Source organism: Octopus bimaculoides, chromosome 10 (assembly GCF_046866305.1).
Source record: "Octopus bimaculoides isolate indiv1 chromosome 10, ASM4686630v1, whole genome shotgun sequence".
NCBI lineage: Eukaryota > Metazoa > Mollusca > Cephalopoda > Octopoda > Octopodidae > Octopus > Octopus bimaculoides.
The window spans coordinates 93,540,439-93,556,619 of record NC_142937.1 but is presented as its reverse complement, the minus strand read 5'-3'; the positions used below and the strand labels follow the sequence as shown (position 1 = coordinate 93,556,619).

The window sequence follows — 16,181 nt, the reverse complement described above, 5'->3', positions numbered from 1 at the left end:
TCTCTTGTATACCTCTACTTCATAAACAGCTGGACAATAAATCAAGGTGAAAAAGCATCCCTGTTTTGTCTTCCACCAAACCTTAGTCACAATTTATGTTCCTAACACTAGCTGAATGATAACTAAGTTATTTTACTAAATTCATTGAAAGAAATATGGAGCATCTCAAAATAAATACAGCAACAAAAGGGTTACGGGCCCTCTGGCATAACTGTTTACCAGGCCTCTTAGCATTGATATCGACATAGTTAACATGTAGAGTGTGGGCCCTCGGGCTGTGCCTGATTAACTGACGGCTCAGTCCACCCCTGTCTAATGCTTAAACTAAAGCCCATGAAGAAAAAAAAAAGTCCAATTTATTCTGAAGACACGAAAGAATTGGTCTGAATGATAATGTCCCGATTTCTTTACTCTGTTATATCTAAATCAGGGTCCTCAAAACATCTTCGGACCCCTTTTATTCCTATATTACTCCACTGGACCCTAATAAACATTTGATGTATAAAAAAAAAACCCTAATGCATTTTTGTAACTAAACATTGTTAGGAATTGTTGACAAAATTTAAAATATTTTGTGTATTACAGAAATAGCAATGTAATGCAGGTAAATTTTAACACCAAAATCTTATGTGGACCCCGACTGAGAACCACTGACCTAAACTTTCCTTGAATATCTGATGGTTCAAATATTTCTTTCTTTTAATTGAATAAATTTCTTAATTCATGAACTCTGCTTCTATGTGTTTATGCTGACACCCTAATCCTCGTTAACTCTATGCCTCTGTCCTCCTGGATTTAACACCACATCATCTTTGGTTGCCTCTAATGAAGTCTATTCTGTTGCAAGAATTTCAGTTTGACCAATGTCTTCCAGCCCTGCTCCTGTCGGTATTATAGGCCCTGTAAAAAGCCATGAGCACAACCTTCCCCCTGACAAAGCAAATAAAAAGAATGCCAATCCCTGAATCTCCTTAAAATAACAACCTCATATTCACCAATGTTTAAATGCTTGATTCAGCTTTATTACAAAACTAGAAATCATTAAAAAGGAATGTTCACATCTCTCTACTTCGTAAATCTAAGAAGTAACAACCTTTGAAGGAATTCAATCGAACATCGATTTCACCTTCTTCCAACTGAAACAAAGAAAAAAAATTAAGATTATAACAAGAATTACTTTCGAGAAATGCTAAATTAAACAGAAATCCTGTAAGAAATCCATAAATGTATGCAAACTTGTCCAAAATAATGTTGGAGCTGGAGGTGATGACAACAGGAACGATGACGATGAATGATGTTATTAATTCGACAAGATACAAAATGAACAAAAGCAAAATCCAAAACTACTCACTTCATCATGGCCATACAATTCATTGTAACATTTCTCAGAAATACACAGTCGTACACATCGGGTGTGATCCAAGGGACGCGTAAGCAGCTTCTGGCAATGAGCTGACGTTTCACACTGACTTTTAGCATGTCGATAGTGTTTGTCCTGACAAAACAACAACAAAAACATTAAAGTCATAGTATGTTGTCAATTTAATGTGACAGTCCTATGAAAGGGAAGAATGCTACTGTTATTTAGCCCTAGGAAACACAGTTTCCTGTTGGACTTGACACATTTCCTGTGTCCTTATGTTTTCAAAGTGGAGACAAGCACCTCCACCTCGCAATGTATTATTTCTATTTTCAAAATCAGTGAATGTATTTCACTTGAATTATTATGTTTACAGAGGCGGGTAGGCATCGACAGCTAGCAAACCATGCTACTCCAGACTGAGGACGAACAATGACTCTGAAACTAGTCTCTGGATGCTGAGTGGAGGTGCTTGACTCCACTTTGGAAACAAGGACAGAGGAAATATGTCAAGTCCAATAGGAAACTGTGTGACATTACTGGTATTTATTTCCTCATTGGCCAGCTTCACAAACCATACAATATCTGGTTTGTTGTGGTGTACATCATTCCTGTAATCTGCTGGACTGTTGCTCACCCAAAGTTAGAAAGGCAATGGTTTATTTTAAATACATACATCTCGCTTTTTCCTGAACTTATACTGTTTGAAGACATATTCCTTTGAAGAAGTCTGAAGAATGAGTTGTAGAAGTGTGATGATCAATAACAAACGGGCAACGGAATTTTTTGGCACCATTCTAACAATCACGGATTTCTGTAACAAGAAGAAAAATATATGCAACAAGTCATTAGATAGGATATAAATTCATGGGGTACATTTGAATAAACAGCCAGAACAGTGAGAATCCACTCAATAATGTATCTCTTCAGTCTTAAGATGTTCTGCATGAATATCTCAGCATTGTTTCTTTTTCTTTATTGGAAAACAACTTTGCCCTTTATGTGATGTGCTATGAACTCCAATAGTCTAATGGGAGGAAATGTCTTCCAAGAACTCAAAATCACATCACTGAAATATTCATGCTCTCATCTGCCAGAATATATTAAGAATGAACAAATATGTTATCGTCAAATATAACATTTCATGTAACATATTTTGAATATTAAAACCATGTGTTAACTTAGTTTATACTCACACACACACTCTCATGTATATATATATGAGAGAGAGAGAGAGAGTTCAAGATGAGGTGGATTATATTTAGCGAGAAAACGCATACACATGTAGAAATGAAATACATGTAAACCTAAGACTTCTGTTTAAAACTTGGTTAGCCTAACACTTGACCAGATTCATAGCTTTCTGTTAACTGACATAGCTTTCAATTAACACATTTAAACAAACTAAACTATGGTGGAATGTTAAAACCAGCCTCCAATATTTATTTATTATGTAATTCCTTCATATCGGTGACTCTCAACTAGGGTTAATATACTCTCGAGAGGTGAAGGTTTCCATGCCATGGAATAAATAATTTATTCCTGATCACAGCTTATTATAAAATATACAAAATTTATAAACGAATAAATATTTTGAAAATTACGCCGTCACAAACATTTTGTGAATGTGACGGCGAATGCCACGGATGAGAAGATAAATTGCAAAAGAACTGACAAACCGATTGACTGGTCAAACCATCGATGAGTTAAATAGCTTAAGTAGTTAACTGATTGATAGGTTATAATAAAAAGAAACTAAATATGTCCGTTTTTATTGGCAAAATATCCTCCAAGGGTACAATACACCCAATTTACCCCAGTATCAGTTATATTATTTTCAACTGTAAAAACTGAGGGATGATTTATACACGGAGCAGAGCTAAAACTATGAAATTTATACGATTTTATACCAAAATTTAACACTAAATTAGAGGCGCGACTTATAAACGAGTAAATATGGTAGATATATATATATATATAAAGAGCTAGTATTTCTGTATTTTAGTACGTAAGGAGGTAAAAAGGCGAAATGCATGAAGTCAATGGGTAAAAAGCTTATGAAGAGTTTTAAGTCACTTTAATATAAAACATCCATTATTGGAAATGTTAGACTGATCGAAGTGTTGAGTCTGATATTATTTCAGTTGCTCCGTTGGAATCCCTTTACTTCATTCATGTCTAATCTGTATCGTCGTTGAGAAAGACATGAACATCTCACAGTCTAACAATAATTCTTCATCTGAGATGCTGAGGCGATGTAAAAAAGAAAATAAATCTTGTTTCATTCATTCGAACAAAAAAAAACCCCCAGAAAATTAGAGTAACTGGAAGAAATGCTTACATTAACAACTTGGTTAGTTTTCAGTTATTCATGGCTAGAAATGTTTAGAAATATGTCTTTAAATCTACTGCGACGTTCAATGAACAATATTTTCTATTTTTCAGTAAATTTACTTCGGAAAACAGAGAAAAAAAATAAAGACAGAAATAATTAAAACAAACACAAACCTGGAACCTCACAACATTGGAGAGTGTCTTGTGTTAGTTATCTCCCTTTAATATAGTGCGCGTGAATTATTAATTAATGGTAATTGTGTTCGTAGCATCACGGTTATTGGGAAATGGTTTAGAAATTTATAGAGAACCTTGAAAAATAGTTTCTTTTTTAAAATTTCGTTTGAACGTTTGATTTTTAAGATATTGTAAACGTTCAATTAGGTAATATTTATTTCTTTATTGCCCACAGCGGGGCTAAACATAGAGGGGGACAAACAAGCACAGACAAAGGGATTAAGTCGATTACATCGACCTCATTGCGTAACTGGTACTTATTTAATCGACTCCGAAAGGATGAAAGGCAAAGTTGACTTCAGCGGAATTTGAACTCGGAACATAACAGCAGACGAAGTACCGCTAGGCAGTTCTTTCCGGCGTGCTAACGTTTCTTGAATGTCTTAGCTATAGTAGTTCTTATACGCTAAATACAGTACATTATTGGTCTTGTACTCACTTCTGCTTGGAGAGTTGTCATCTTTTTCCGCTTTATTGTTTTATGTCAGAAAATAAAGAATCTCAAATCTGGAAGGAAATCGAAAACATCTTTCAATAATGATATTCTGTCGTACAACTGTTTATAGCAGAGACTCCAGCTAAGAAGATCTGAAGAAGGAATTGTATTAATAAAGCTTTAACAAATCTTAATATATTGTATTACATCTTTATCTTTGTATCAGAGAAAATTTCATACGGTTAGACTCGAATCCACAGTCACAGTGGATGAAGTATTGTGGATTCTAAAGAAAAAAGCAACAACAACAAAAAACATTGTAAAATACGTGTAGATATGTCTGTAGTCAAAAAGTACGCTTCATAGCCATGTAGTTTCTGGTTCGATGTGCGTGTGTGTTGCCTCGTCTCGACAGCATGATGGCTGTAAACGAGCACCACTGTCATACAGGCAATGTTGATCGTTTCCGGTCTTCTGTGAAAATCATGTCTGGCGATGATTAACTTGTCTGGAAAATATTAACTTGCTTCGAAACTTATGATGGTTGGCGGCAGAAAGGGTATCCGTCGGTAGAGAACTTGTCTTAATCCGGCCGTAGAGACCTTGTCATAATCTGGCCGTTGAGAGCTTGTCTTAGTCTGGCCATAGAGACCTTGTTATAATCCAGCCGTTGAGAACTGTCTTAATCCGGCCGTAGAGACCTTGTTATAATCCGGCCGTTGAGAACTTGACTTAATCTGGCCGTAGAGACCTTGCCATAATCAGGCCGTAGAGAACTTGTCATAATCCGGTTGTTGAGAACTCGACTTAATCCGGCTGTAGAGAACTTGTCTGACCCATGCAGGCGAGGACAAGTAGACAGTAAAACAAGGATAACACACACATGTAAGCCGACTGGATATATATAGTGATTATATTTAACATACATACATACATACATGCATACATACGTACATGCATACGTACGTACATACATACATACACACACACATACATACATAGATACATACACACACACACACATACATATATACATACAATGTATATCACCGAATCGTTTCTACATATCAAATCAACTTAACCGATTTAGCAATATGAATTATCTCCCTTCAATCTAGTCTATTATGAGTTATTTCCCTTGGAGAAAAGATGTAATTTACTCATTCTAAACCTGAAAATGACTATCTTTTAATGTAATTTGAAACAAATCATCGTGGGTGAAAAACTCCTTCTTCAAAAAGCGAATATTTCCATTGCACTATGTTCAGCACATCAAATATTTACATTATTTACATTCGACGGATATTTGTCCTCATCTTGTTTGCCATATGCCCGCGGGCATATGGCATAGTGGTTAAGAGCACGAGCTACTAACCCCAAGATTCCGAGTTCGATTCCAAGCAGTGACCTGAACAATAATAATAATAATGATAATAACATTCAAAAATACCTTAGGAATGAGAACCCAGGTTCGAAATTTCCCCAAGACACCTGATGAAGGCTGGAGGGTATATCAACCAAAACGTGTTAACAAACAAGATGAAGACAAATATCAATCAAATGTAAATAATGTACATAATGTACATAATTCCTCATCTCTTAAATATAGAACTATATTTCCATCATTTGTTTCCTTCTCAAAATTATTATCGTCTGGGAACACTGATCCTTATCAGTATAAGCTTTAATTGGTACTGTAGCTAATTAATACATTCAAATTCTATTAATCACTGCAGAACAAGCAAAACTGAATTGTGTTAACATGTCATCAAGCTTCTATTGAATTGAGACTCTAGCTTTTTGCTTAGTTATACATCTGACAATCTGGCCCAGTGGCCACCACTCGCTCACTTCAGACGAAATCTGTTTAATGGTCAGAAAAAGTTCTTGAAGTAAGAATACGAAGATTCTCTGTCTTCTTTGGAATCAATCTACACAATCTAATATGGTACAGGACACAGCAGTTTTGCCATACTGATGATATGAAGTGGATGAGTGAAATATATGTGTAAAGAGAGAGAGAGATTCTTAATAATAATAATAATAATCATCATCATCGTTTAACGTCCGCTTTCCATGCTAGCATGGGTTGGACGATTTGACTGAGGACTGGTGAAACCGGATGGCAACACCAGGCTCCAGTCTGATTTGGCAGAGTTTCTACAGCTGGATGCCCTTCCTAACGCCAACCACTCAGAGAGTGTAGTGGGTGCTTTTACGTGTCACCCGCACGAAAACGGCCACGCTCGAAATGGTGTCTTTTATGTGCCACCCGCACAAGCCAGTCCAGGGGCACTGGCAACGATCTCGCTCGAAAATCCTACAGGAGCCAGTCAGGCGGTACTGGCAACGGCCACGCTCAAAATGGTGCATCTCATGTGCCACCCGCACAAGAACCAGTCCAGGGGCACTGGCAACGATCTTACTTGGCTTGCCGGGTCTTCTCACGCACAGCCTATTTCCAAAGGTCTCGGTCAGTAGTCATCGCCTCGGTTAGGCCCAATGTACGAAGGTCTTGCCTCACCACCTCAGCCCAGGTCTTCCTGGGCCTACCTCTTCCACGGGTTCCCTCAACTGTTAGGGTGTGGCACTTTTTCACGCAGCTATCCTCCTCCATTCTCACCACATGTCCATACCAGCGCAATCGTCTCTCTTGCACGCCACAACTGATGCTTCTAATGTTCAGCTTTTCTCTCAAGATACTTACACTCTGACGGGTATTCACATTGACATTACACATCCAACGGAGCATACTGGCTTCATTCCTTGCGAGCTTACGTATGTCCTCAGCAGTTACAGCCCATGTTTCACTGCCATGTAGCATGGTTGTTCGTACGCATGCGTCATACAGTCTGCCTTTTACTCTGAGTGAGAGTCCCTTTGTCGCCAGCAGGGGTAAGAGCTCTCTAAACTTTGCCCAGGCTATTCTTATTCTAGCAGCTACACTTTCAGCGCACCCACCCCCACTACTAACTTGGTCGCCCAGATAGCGGAAGCTATCGACTACCTCTAGTTTTTCACCCTGGAATGAGATAGAAGTTGTTTCCTGTTTGTTTGCAGTCTTTATTGCACCTGAACATCTGCCACAAACAAAAACTAACTTGCTAGTTAACCTGCCTTTGATGTTGCTGCACCTCTTATGTGTCCATAGCTTGCACCGGGTACATCTTATAGAGTTACTACCTACTCCTTTTCTACATACTGAGCAGGGCCATCTACCTGAAGGGGTTTGTGTTTTATCTACCTTCCTACTTATTAGGATTTTGGTTTTAGCTAGGTTGACTCTAAGGCCCTTCAATTCTAGACCTTGCTTCCACACCTGAAACTTCTCCTCTAGTTCTGATAGTGACTCCGCAATTAGGGCAAATAATAATAATAGACAGGCTGCACTCAGTCTCAAAGGAGGCATATAAATACAGATGAGAACTTAACTTCCCTGATTATGATGATGATGATGATGATGATGATGATGACATGGAGGACATACCACTCACTAAGGCAACAAAAAAGTGTAAAACAAAAACCAAACAAAAAAACTTGAAGGAAATGTCAAGACTGTGGTGAGAACAACCATTGCATGGGAAATACCACAAATGAGGTGGGGAAGCTGATGTAGATGAGAAGAACTCGTCACTGGTTGCTGTAGAGCGTTGGTTTGAAAGCTGAGACATAAGGATTTATCCTAATGGCACAAGATCAGAGTCTCCTCACACAGAACTATCAAGCTAATGTCACACAATGAGGTAGACACAAAGTGTAGACTCTTTAATGACAAACTGGAGAGTATTGATCACATGGTTGCTGGCTGCTCAGTCCTTGCCCCTACAGAATATAAAACCAAGAATGATCAAGTTGGCCAATATTTGCACTGGAGTGTTATGCTGTCACTATGATAACCCACACCCTAAGAACTGGTATGAACACTATCCAGAGCCAGTCACTTGTGGGAGAAAATGTTACCATCCTATGGGATTAAGGGATACATACAGACAGGCAAATAAATGTTAACAGACCAGACATTGTCATCAAAGACCAAAAACAAAAACATGCCTGTTAATTGACATGACAGCAGTGCCTACTGATAGAAACATTTCGGCAAAAGAATTTGAAAAATTGTCGAAATATAAGGACCTTGAGAGTGAGATATCTGGGACATGGCAATTAAAAACCAAAACCATCCCTGTTGTTGTAGGTGCCCTGGGAATGATCAAAAAAGGTACCAGCAAATTTTTTGACCAAATGTTTGTTGTTAACACAATGTTTCGGCTGATGTACCCTCCAGCCTTCATCAGGTGTCTTGGGGAAATTTCGAACCTGGGTTCTCATTCCTAAGGTATTTTTCGATGTTATTGTTGTACTTCCTCTTATTATTATTACTAATATTATTATTATTATTATTCAGGTCACTGCCTGGAATTGATATTTGATTTCCACATCAGAAATCTGCTGCTGGAAATGCTCACCATGTTCATTGCTTACAACCCCAAGGATAATAGACAAACGACAATGATTATGTAAAAACTTCGTTTTAATAAACATCCTACATCCCATTTTTCCTTAAGATTTCAGCTTGTTATCAACCAGTTATCAGTTGATTTCAGAACTGAGGTATCCCATTTTTAACAATTTCAGCAAAAGATATCCATGCTCCATATCATTTACTTAAGAGAAAATGGTTAATCACAACTGACACTATAGATCTGTGATCCTGTGAAAATTCCAGCTTCTAACATTACATTTGGCAGCATTCCATTGAATTTGTACTTTAAACATTGAAAATATTTGTTGGTTTAAAGGATTTCAGTGTATTTCAGAGTTGATTCAAGGAGAAAGGTGTTAGGGTTTGGGTTAGGTTTAGGGGCCTGTAGTATCAGAAATATAGTCATTGGGTTGTGAGATTAAGGCGCTGGAATATTCACCTTTTTATATTGACACTGGTGGTTAGGACGTTGCACTCATTATCATGAAAATGTGGGTTCAATTCCCAGACTGGGCAGTGCATTGTGTTCCTCAGCAAAATGCTTTATTTCATGTTGCTCAGTCCATTCAGCTGTAAAAGGGCTCAAGCAATAGCAAGGAAGTTAACCCTGCAATGGACTGACATCCCACCCAGGGGAGAGTGTTGTAGCTTCAGTCACTTATATGCCATGGAAAGCAGGTTAAACTATGGCCTTTGAGTCATATTAACAAGTGCAGGAGTGGCTGTGTGGTAAGTAACTTACTTACCAACCACATGATTCCGGGTTCAGTCCCACTGCATGGCACCTTGGGCAAGTGTCTTCTACTATGGCCTCAGGCCGACGAAAGCCTTACGAAGGGATTTGGTAGACGGAAACTGAAAGAAGCCCATCATATATATATATGTATGTATGTATATGTTTGTGTGTCTGTGTTTGTCCCCTCACCATTGCTTGACAACCGATGCTGGTGTGTTTACATCCCCGTCACTTAGTGGTTCAGCAAGACAGACCGATAGAATAAGTACTAGGCTTACAAATAAGTCCTGGGGTCGATTTGCTTGACTAAAGGCGGTGCTCCAGCATGGCAGCAGTCAAATGACTGAAACAAATAAAAGAATATGAATAAGAGCTAATTAGTTGATTAATTAAAATATTTAATGACTAGTTAAGAATTAAAAAAATCTAGAAAGAAACATGTCTGAAATGATTGAAAGTGTAAAGTTAACTTTTATGTTAAAGCCATTTCTTTTCTTCACCATTTGACCTTTCAAATTTGTCACATAGTTGATAGTGACCTCTCACCTCTACAGATTAAAATCATTTTTTGTGGGGAGGGAAGTATTTCACCTTCTGTTTAAAAGTTAACAATCAGTTTGTGTGATTTATATTTATATTAGTATTTTTTTTGTTATTTTTATATAGTCTGCTTTTGTTTAAATTTAATTCTGTGCTCAAGGAAGTAACCAGTTGTAATTTGTTTACAATAACTGCCAAAAAATGGAAAAACAAGAGAGAAATCATAAACATTTTCAGAGGAAGGACAAAAATCTTGCTGTGGAAGCATTCCATTCTTACATGAATGAAAACATTTCTTGTTTTCTGATTGGAAATTTTTCTTTCACCTCAATTGACAAATTCCTGTAAATAATTTGACACCTGTCATTTGTTTAACAAACTAAATCCTCGCAGACAAATGATAATATTTTGTGACAATTCAAATTCTTTGGGAATTTGCAAACTCTGCTGCAAGCTTTTTTTTTTGCTGCATGCTGCCTGCTGCATAGTCGGTCATGTGACCAAAATGTACAGCATTAACCAAGACCTATAAAAGCCTGCAGCAACAAGGCTGTGGTACGTCCACCGGTCATCCCTGGTCGTCACAATGTATTCCTATTTAACATTTTTGTTAGCAATTGGCTTTGCAGGTAAGCGTGTCGAATTTTCTATGAAATCTTCACTTTTCTAACAGCGTACATAGATATAAGGTTCCACTCACCCATCAGTAGAACCTGTTTCTCTTCTCTATTTCAAATTAGGAATTATAATATCTAAAATAATTGATTAGTAAGTTTGAGAACAAATATTTTAGACTAAATAAAAAACAAATGTATTATAATTTGAATTAAAATATAAATATTTGCCAAATTTAGTGAATTTAACAGACACAGACGTTTATTCAGGAGCAGGGTGTATATATAAGTGACTTCAATGTTACATATCTATATTCACACATATATGGGTGTGTGTGTGTGTGTGTGTGTGTGTGTGTGTGTGTGTGTGTGTGTGTATATATATATATATATATATATGCATGTAAAAGTATATGTGTGCATACACACATACATGCACGTGTGCAATTGTACTTGAAGCATTCATAGGAAACGAGGGGAGGGAATCAGAATTAAAGCAAGGTACTTCATACAAGGTACTTCATACAAGGTACTTCATACAACGTGCAGAGGGTTATCATTGATTTAATGATAAGTAATTCTTACAGAACTAACAGTTTGCATAGCTGAGGAGTTGATTAGAGTGTCTCTGTTTGTCTGTCTGCCTGTGTGTATCTCTCTCTCTCTCTCTCTCTCTGATAAAATTCCCCTGGAATGTAACTGTACTAGTTTTATAAGGGTCACATAGTATTATATATGAGTATGTCCATGTTTGTCTGTGTGAGTGTGTTTTTGTGTGTGTGTTGTGTGTGTGTGTGTGTGTGTGTGTGTGTGTGTGTGTGTGTGTGTGTGTGTGTGTGTATGTGTGTGTATAACAGTTGCAGAGTGGAAGGTGTTTATAAGCCATTTAAAAACACACAAAAACCGTTAGATTCACTTCAACATTTAAATTTAATTTGCCAAAATATTTTCGTCACTTTGAGACCGCGAACTGTTCACTGAGAAAATTCCATGCTGCACGGAATTTTGTCAGTGAAGAGGTCGCGGTCTCGAATCAACGAAAATATTTTGACAAATTAAATTTAAATGTTGAAGTGAATCTAACGGGGTCTTTTTTTTGTGTTATTAAATGGCTTATAAACACCTTCCACGCTGCAATTGTCTTCATTCCAGCACATGATCTCAGATCAGGTCACTTGCTATGCAAGTGCATCTCCGTAATATATATATATATATATATATATATATATATATATATACACACACAAACGCACATCACACACACACACACACACACATGATATATCCTCATCACCGTCATTTTAGTATCCACTTTTCCCTGTATGTATGAAGCAGATGGAATTCACTGAGGCAGATTCCTGTGCCCAGATGCCCTTCAGTAGCCAATCCTCACCTGTTTCCAGTCAACATAGTACTTCTCTATGATGGGACATGTTTCTGTGGACATGTTTCTGATGGTGAAATTCATTTACAACTGTCATGTGAAGTCAAGGCAAGGAGACACAAACACACATATGCACATATGCATACATACACTTACATACATACATACATATATACATGTGTGTGTTTATTTGTGTGTGTGTGTGTGTGCACGTGTGAGTGTATGAATGTGCGTGCTTATGCATGTGAATTGAATAAATGACAAGGGAATAAAAAATTGTCGTCAACTTCATTGGCTTACAGCTGTTTCTGCTATGAGATGCAATGCCCTCATAGTTGAGTGTTTGTGTATCACACTATAACTTCATCAGAGTTTCAAATATGAAGTGCAATTTTAGTTGGGAAAGCATTTATATATCTGTGTGTGTGTGTGTGTTTTATACTATACTATACTATGCTTGCTCAAAAAGTATAACTATCAAAAAAGTATAAACATATGTAGGAAGTGAAGGAGTTTCAGGAGCAGAAGCCCCTCCCAGAAGAAGTAGATTTAGATAAAAATTAAAATTTATATATGTATATATATATATATATAGCAATAAGAAAATGGAGGGGATGAAGAGGTGGTATTCATCAACTTTTAGACATTATATTATGTCTGCTTATTTATTTAAAAAAAACAATTATAACAATATTCATACATGTATAACATATTATGCTTTACATATATAATATATAATATATAAAAAATACCAGTAATTACTATTATTATCAGGTGTATTATATTATACTATTCTTATTAGATAAAGTATAAACAGAGGAAGGAGAAAGTTTATCAAAAGAGAAATAATATTGGAATTTAAAAAATCAATGTATCTTAAGATTATTTTAGTTATGTAGGAATGAAAAGATATATAAATGAGGAATACACACATATATATATATATACACATATACATACACACACATATATACATATATATTTACTTACAGACATACCCATAGGTACATACATATCACATGTGTTGAGAAGGGAGGATTATTGCAGTAGTTCGTGTTTTTCTTTTTATATAATTATAATAATTATCCACAAACATATATATATATATTCATATAAACATGTGATATGTTTTCTATTGAGGGCTTTAGACAAAGGTCCACAATAAGTGGGTTAGAGTTTATATTAATACCTGTGATATTAGTTGATACTAAAAGTAATAAATTTCTGGGTATTAATCAGGATACTTTATATTTTCCGTTATTTTTTGTTTATCAGGCATTTCACCTGGCGTGCTAACGATTCTGCCAGCTTGACACCTTAATAATAATGATAATAATAACAACGGTGATGATGAGGAGGAGGATGATGATGATCTTTTCTGCTATAGGTACAAGGCCTGGCAGAGGTGGGTCAATGTAATCAGCTATTCCCCCCCACCACCACCACCATATTTCAGGCAGAAGGCCTGAAATATGGTGGGGGTGGGGGTGGACATTTGATTACATTGACCCCAGTACTCAACTGGTACTAATTTCATTGATCCTGAAAGGATGAGAGGCAAAGCTGACCTTGGTGGAATTTGAACTCAGAATAATAATAATAATAATAATAATAATAATAATAATAATAATAATAATAATAATTTTTAAAATAGTAATGCTTTCAAATTTTTGGCACAAGGCCAGCAATTTTGTGGGAAGAGTAAATCAATTAGATCAACCCCCAGTGCGTGACTGGTACTTGTTTTATAGACCCTGAAGGCCAGAATGTGAAGATAAAATGTTCCAAAGCATGAAATTCTTAACTGTTTCAAATGTTTTTTAAGCCAGAGAACCACAGGATTCAAATTAGATTTGGTGGGTTTTCCAACTGCCCCGCCCCCCTCTGGCTTTTCTAATTGCCTCCCCCCTCTGGCTTTTCTAATTGCCTCCCCCCTCACTGGTTTTATTTCCACAGTTGTTACTATTGTTGTTGTTGTTGTTTAGCCCTAGGTCAGAACTGAACAATAACAGCCACATTAATTAAGCAGATGTATAATGAGATCATTCCAACCATGACCATCTTGTTTATTGCACTGACACAATACTTCCAGGATCACATCACCCACGTTCTACTTTTCTAAGATGCTAAGATATGGGTTGAGGGATACTTGACTGCTATTTCTTGGAGGTTGATTGACCACATAGAGGTTCTTTCTGTTTGTTATTTTCATTGAGGCCCTTTTGGTCCCTGAATTTGAAACCTTGTCCTTCCTTCTGCTTTCAGCCTCCATATCCTTGCCAACAGGACAATACAAATATGAATCCCAAATATTAACAAGAGCCCCACGAGGGGATCTCACTGCTGCCGGACTGAGATTTGCTGCTGACGTTTTAATCGCTCCTTCGAGCAAAGCTGATTCTTATTTGGTTCATGTGAGTACCTTCCATTTATTTCTTTATTGCCCGGGGGGGAGCTAAACATAGAGGGGACAAACAAGGACAGACAAAAGGATTAAGTCGATTACATCGACCCCAGTGCGTAACTGGTACTTAATTTAATCAACCTCAAAAGGACAAAAGGGAAAGACGACCTCAGTGGAATTTGAAATCAGAACGTAATGGCAGACAAAATACCGCTAAGCATTTTGCCCAGCATGCTAATGATTATGCCAACTAGCCACCTTTTGAGTATTTTCAATATGTCTGTATTCTGTATGACTGTGTATGTGTGTGTGTGTGTGCGTGTGTGCGTGCATGCGGTTGTGTGTGTGTTGGTATATGTATGTTTTGTGCATCAACATAAGTATGTGCAAGTTGGTGTGCTCTGAAGTTATGTTCATTCAGGGAAAAACAGCCACAGACTTAGAGACTGTGTTCCTCAAAGAACCTGCAGCCATTTACCCCACAGGGGTGCATGGTGGCACTCTACTTCCTGCCCAGTATATTTCTATATTCCTGTTGTTCCTGCTTGAACAACAATGAGAAGGACACAGCAGCTGTGACCATTCTGTCTTTAATTTTTTTTCAGGACTAAATTATTCAAGGATTATATGTTCCTTTAAGTTGGTTGGGAGTGATCTTAGGGAGAACTGGCTGCTATTTCTAGCATGCTGATATCCATCCTGTAGAGGCTGTCTTTTGTCCATGTGCCTGTAGATTCATGTTGTAGCTACAGTCTGGGCAAGGAAGAGGTACTTGCCAAGAGTACGACCGTTAATGTTTCAAGATACTGATCTAGCTATTGTTTAACCCCAGGTCAGTCAAATTTCTGCAGACCTTTACCTGGTTAATTATTCAGTGTTGCAACGAATGAAATTACTGAGGCCACAACAATGTCAAGGAAGATAACTACGTACCAACAAACTGTTAACCCTTTTGTTACCAACCCGGGTGAAACCACCTCTGGCTCTGTCTTGTTTTCAAACGTTCTCAATTAAAATCTTCTACCAAACTTTAGTCACAATTTATGTTTCTAACACTAGCTGAATGATAACTAAGTTATTTTACTAAATTCTTTGTTATATTTAAAATTAGTTGAAAATAAAACACAGAGCATCTCAACAGAAATATGGTAACCAAATGGTTAAATAAGAACTGGTAGATTGTCCTGTAATTCAACCTTGAGTTCTTCAAAAATTACCCCTGTCTAATTTTAAATAAATCCATTTAAATCCATATTAAGTCCATATTAAAATATGATAAATAACTCGTACTTCGTTTCTCTCTTTCTCTTCTCAGTTTAAACATGTCCATTTATCCAGCTTGAATGGCATAAATCCAGCTTCATCTTGGAGTAAAATCATCCATGATGAATACTGGACTCTTCACAAGGACAGTGCCTGTAAAGGTGATCTTTGTTCACTTACTAAACCTTTCCTCATTAGGTATGTACATTTTACAATTATTTTCAATCATTAAAATCTGTCAATTACCTCTACCTTTATTACCTCAACCTTAATCACCTTCACTGTTAATTTACTATTAAATTGTTTCCCACCCTCTTCTTTCATCATCATCAGTGTTTAACGTCTGCTTTCCATGCTGGCATGGGTTGGACGGTTTGACTGAGGGCTGGTGAG

General features: G+C 37.0%; 2 protein-coding genes across 5 annotated transcripts in view; one reads left to right on the top strand and one right to left on the bottom strand.

Moving 5' to 3' along the window:
* Positions 1–996: 996 nt before the first annotated feature.
* LOC106876277 (uncharacterized) overlaps positions 997–16,181 on the bottom strand; it is a 157,064-nt gene continuing 141,879 nt past the window's right edge. The window contains exons 2-6 of one of the 4 annotated variants that reach the window (XM_089359022.1): positions 3,869–3,893; positions 3,702–3,735; positions 2,037–2,174; positions 1,352–1,495; positions 997–1,136 (exon numbers count right to left, since the gene is read on the bottom strand). In XM_089359022.1, coding sequence (XP_089215148.1) covers positions 1,056–1,136; positions 1,352–1,495; positions 2,037–2,156 — 345 coding nt within the window. In that variant the 5' untranslated portion in view covers positions 2,157–2,174; positions 3,702–3,735; positions 3,869–3,893 and the 3' untranslated portion in view covers positions 997–1,055. The other 3 variants (XM_089359023.1, XM_014924771.3, XM_014924770.3) reach the window with 3 other exon arrangements.
* LOC128248843 (uncharacterized) overlaps positions 10,595–16,181 on the top strand; it is a 36,734-nt gene continuing 31,147 nt past the window's right edge. The window contains exons 1-3 of the mRNA XM_089359006.1: positions 10,595–10,752; positions 14,387–14,535; positions 15,841–15,986. Coding sequence (XP_089215132.1) covers positions 10,710–10,752; positions 14,387–14,535; positions 15,841–15,986 — 338 coding nt within the window. The 5' untranslated portion in view covers positions 10,595–10,709. The remainder of the gene's footprint in view (positions 10,753–14,386; positions 14,536–15,840; positions 15,987–16,181) is intronic.